The sequence below is a fragment of the Perkinsus marinus genome, assembly GCF_000006405.1.
Source record: "Perkinsus marinus ATCC 50983 genomic scaffold scf_1104296953182, whole genome shotgun sequence".
Lineage (NCBI taxonomy): Eukaryota > Perkinsozoa > Perkinsida > Perkinsidae > Perkinsus > Perkinsus marinus.
In genome coordinates this window covers 1-2,135 of record NW_003208573.1, presented here as the reverse complement: position 1 = coordinate 2,135, position 2,135 = coordinate 1, and the positions used below count along the sequence as shown (strand labels likewise).

General features: G+C 47.6%; 1 protein-coding gene across 1 annotated transcript; it reads left to right on the top strand.

Moving 5' to 3' along the window:
- Positions 1-536: 536 nt before the first annotated feature.
- Pmar_PMAR011333 (hypothetical protein) lies at positions 537-1,495 on the top strand (the record flags this gene model as incomplete). Its single annotated transcript, XM_002776602.1, has 2 exons — positions 537-1,314; positions 1,377-1,495. 2 exons carry the CDS (start codon positions 537-539, stop codon positions 1,493-1,495), a joined length of 897 nt encoding a protein of 298 aa, XP_002776648.1.
- Between the last annotated feature and the right edge of the window lie 640 nt (positions 1,496-2,135).

Below are 2,135 nucleotides of genomic sequence, written 5' to 3'. Positions count from 1 at the left end.
TCTCATTAGTCTGATAGGTTATCACATGGACCTGATGTCTTGTGCTTAGGTGAAGTTCGTCATCAGTGACTCCGCACGTTCGATGTGAAGACTCATAGACTTTGCAACAAGCTCTCCAGAATTTGGCACAATCCTACCCTTGTGCTGGCCATCTTTTACACTTGGTTGTATGCAATGGTCTCTCTCTATATCTTCAAGACGGTGCGGAAGAAGCCGACCACAACTCAGAGTCCGACGACCTCGAAGGCCTGGAAGATGACACCGACTCGGAGTCCAGTAACGACGAATCAGATGATGTAGCTTCTGATGACAGTTTGGAGGAAGACGATGAGGAATGGGTGGAAGGTGCGGATGAAGCTTGGCTGAATGGGATTGAGACTGAGCCCACAGCCCGAACCAAAGACAGGAACCTAACTACGAAGAAGCTGGTCGATAAGGTCCGAGCTATAATCGTACTGCTCCGCCGATCTTCTTTGGCGAGGGACATTATGTCGAAAATACGTGGGTTACCAGGCTCCGAGTTACTGTCATTTCCCATGGATGTCCGTACTCGTTGGAATTCTACCTATGCTATGCTAAAGGATTTCTATGCTAATAGAGAATGGTATAAAAAGTTTTTGAAGGATGCCCCCAAGCATGTGAAACCAAACTCTCCTATCTATACGACGTGTAAATCTTGTAAACTGAAGGATACCGAGTATGGTTTAATATTGGCTATCTGTAATACTCTCGAGCCTTTGAATGATGCCACCAAGCTGCTCAGTGCTTCCAATTTCAGTACCCTTACACAGCTTCATGAGGTTATTTCTATGTTGAAGCTCTTTTTGAGATCGAGCGAGACTAAGAGCACATACGTCAAGCGTTTGCAGGGAAATCTTCTCTTCCAGCTCGAGAAGTATTTTGAATATATTACGACGGATGATTTCATTCTTGCTGCTGCCTACCTCAATGCTGACACGCGTAGAAGCACCTATTCAGAGGAGCTCAAAGTGGATAATGGAATTGGTCGGTCTAGTGTTATCCAATGCATAAAGCGTCTGAAGATATCCAGCAAATTCGTCTCGTTGCCCGTTGCTAAGCCCAATCGACAATCATGTAAGGGCGAGAAGAAGTCTACTAGTGCATTCTTCGATTTCATGAACAATCAAATCTGCTCTGATCTTGCCTCAGAAAGCATGGCTGATGGAGAAGGGGCTAATTTAGAGCCTGGTGACGTCGATGAAGAGCGCCTACAAAGCCTTCTCAGCGAGTATGAGCGTAGAGCAAGAACCTACCCTACTCCTCAAGAACACGACAGTCAGCCTATCCCCGACGGTATTGCCGGGTCTCGCGTTCGGAATAAATTATTTTGGTTCCACAATAAAGATCTAGATGAGTTATTTACTTTGTCTACAATTTTGACGGGGGTCCCAGCAACATCGGTGAGCAGCGAAAGTTGCTTTTCCGTCGCCGGGGCACTGTCCAGGGCAAGGCGGAGTCGCCTAACAGCGAATAGGCTGCGTTCGTTGGTTATTTTGCGAGGTTTTGTCTGATGAGGCTAACTAAGCCTGTGTCTTCTGTTAATTAATCATTGATCATGAATCATTAATGATTATTTGCGTTCAGTCTCTCAATAGTACAGTGAGCCTGGAAATCCGGACCGGATTACCCGGCCAACCCGGCGGGCCCGCTAAACCCGGAAAATGGGTGAGAGAAGACTGCCGGGTCGCCGGGGCCGGGCCGGGGGAGCGGGTTCGAAGGCTGCCGGGCCGGGCCGGGCCGGGCGGCTAGAAAATCGCCGGGTGCCCATCTCTATCGGAGAGTCTCCGACGGAGACACACCTCTTCTCCGTTTATACACTTCATCACGAAATTTTCATGCAACTGCATGTAAAATGTCCAAAAGAAAATATTTTTGTCATCTCTACAAGTGTTGGGTTGTATTACATTTGACGTTAGAATAGTAATGTTATGGGCAGAATATCTCCCGGAGCTATGTCTCTGATTTTTTTCTCAGTAATTGTCCCTCCCGCTACGTCACAATGATTTCGACAGTCGTGGTATTCGCGATAACTCTGCTTTTTTGGGAATTTGTATTACGTCGTCCACTGGACACGTTGTCAGCTGCGAAGCGCGAGCCGTCGCCTGAAGGCCGCC